The 1,742-nt window shown below is 62.2% G+C and overlaps 1 protein-coding gene across 1 annotated transcript in view; it reads left to right on the forward strand.

Annotated features, from left to right (window-relative positions):
- The window catches only part of VDBG_01665 (conserved hypothetical protein), a gene marked incomplete at both ends in the record, with an annotated part of 1,763 nt that extends 669 nt beyond the window's left edge, over positions 1–1,094 (forward strand). The window contains 2 exons of the mRNA XM_003007431.1: positions 35–828; positions 903–1,094. Of these exons, the coding sequence (XP_003007477.1) occupies positions 35–828; positions 903–1,094 (986 nt within the window). The remainder of the gene's footprint in view (positions 1–34; positions 829–902) is intronic.
- Positions 1,095–1,742: the final 648 nt, after the last annotated feature.

The raw sequence follows: 1,742 nt of genomic DNA on the forward strand, positions 1-1,742 counted from the left end.
ATTCTGAGTTGACGACAATGCTGACCTGCGCTAGGTGTGACTCGAGTGCCCAGCCCGCCCCCTCCCCCGCGCCCGGCCCCACGCCCGTCTGTCCGAACCGAAGAGAGGCAGCTTGATATCGACATCATCACCTCCCGCGGCAGAACCAACGTCGACGTTCATCGCTCAAGCAGTCGCCATCGCGAGCCCAGTCAGGAGCGACGTTCCCCCCACATCCACGCCCACGGACATGAGCTCGTTGTGAGCAATAATCGGGACACACTCCGCGTGGAGGATCGCCACTATCACACCCATGGCGGCCAGCGTCGTCGGGCTCACTCGGCCGCGCCTCTCCGCTCACCTGTCGATGAGGAGGCCGAATTTATCACATCCAAAATTGACTCTCGCGGTCGCATGGGTGAGGCATGGAACGGCGCCACCAAGGACTGGACCATTGTTGATGTGCCTCCTGGCACGGAGAGGGTACGCATGGATGGCGTCGGCGGCGGATCGACCGACACGTCCTGGCAGCGCTATAGCGGCGTGCGCAGGACCAAGTTTGTCCCTGAACGCGACGGCCAGATGGTGCCCGCACCTGCTCCCGCCCCACTCCCGGCGGCGCCACGGGACTCGCGTGAACGGCTGGGAGGATATGAACGCGAGCTGGAGATTGAAATCGACCGGTCGCGCGACCGTCGCGGCTCGTCCCGTGCTCCGCCGAAACCCAAGCAGGATCAGATGTGGACGGAGATTACGAGAGATCTCGTCTGTCGTGAAGCCGTCATTGAGTGTGGCTATGACTTTGAGGAGACGGAGGACTTCTTCTATGTGATGCAGTACCTCAAATACGTGAGTGCGACGCATTGCCATGGCTTGCCCTGGCTTCCCCTGGCTGTGACAGCCGTGCTGACCCATCTCTGCAGGATAACGTACTAGAGCTCATCCAGTTGACCGAGACGATACGCAGGCACCGCAAAGACCGTGCGCGGTGGGAGCATGACTGGCGAGAGCAGCAGCGATACGGAAAGCCGCGTAGCAAATATCTCGATGAGCGGGTGACGGAGCGGGAGTTTGTCTATGACAGCTCGCGGAATGCCATGCGGAGGGGATACTAGAGACATGTGACACGACCAATTTTCTAGCTTGAGCAGGGGTTTTGAGAGGGGGATCTTGTCTCTTCTACAACGTAACGGCCGCAAGTGATTGATGAATGCTACGGCAACATAGCGACGGGGACGGCACAAACTATCATAGACTGAACTGAACTACTTTTTCTCCTGATGGCTCGTGTGTCAGCCAGAGCTGGCTGCGTCGAGTGATCTCCCCGTGATGATCTCCCTCTTCACTCGAAAGGGGAACATGTCATGACTAAGCCGAACGATGGATCGACCACATCCCCTCAACAATAAGAGAGGGGGAAGGCTCACTGCCATGCCACCGCTCCCGCTTCGCGAGCACCGCACCATGGCCGAACTCGTAGGCCTCATCGCGTCGTCGCTCGCGCTCGCCGAGTTCGGCGCCCGCCTCTCTCTGAAGCTCTACACCCTCGCGCGCACCCTCGCCTCGGCCCCGGCCGACGCCCGCGCCCTCGCGAGCGACATGTCCCTGACGGCGACCGTCGCGCGCGAGCTCGCCGTGCTGCTCGAGGCCGATGCCGCGTCCGGCGCCACGGCCTCCGACGCCGCCGTCGCCGCCGCGCGGACCGCCGTCGGCGAGTGCCTCGCCGTGTTTGAGGAGGTCGACGCGCTGCTCGGGCAGAGCCT

The sequence above is a fragment of the Verticillium alfalfae genome, genomic scaffold (genome assembly GCF_000150825.1).
Source record: "Verticillium alfalfae VaMs.102 supercont1.2 genomic scaffold, whole genome shotgun sequence".
Classification (NCBI taxonomy): domain Eukaryota; kingdom Fungi; phylum Ascomycota; class Sordariomycetes; order Glomerellales; family Plectosphaerellaceae; genus Verticillium; species Verticillium alfalfae.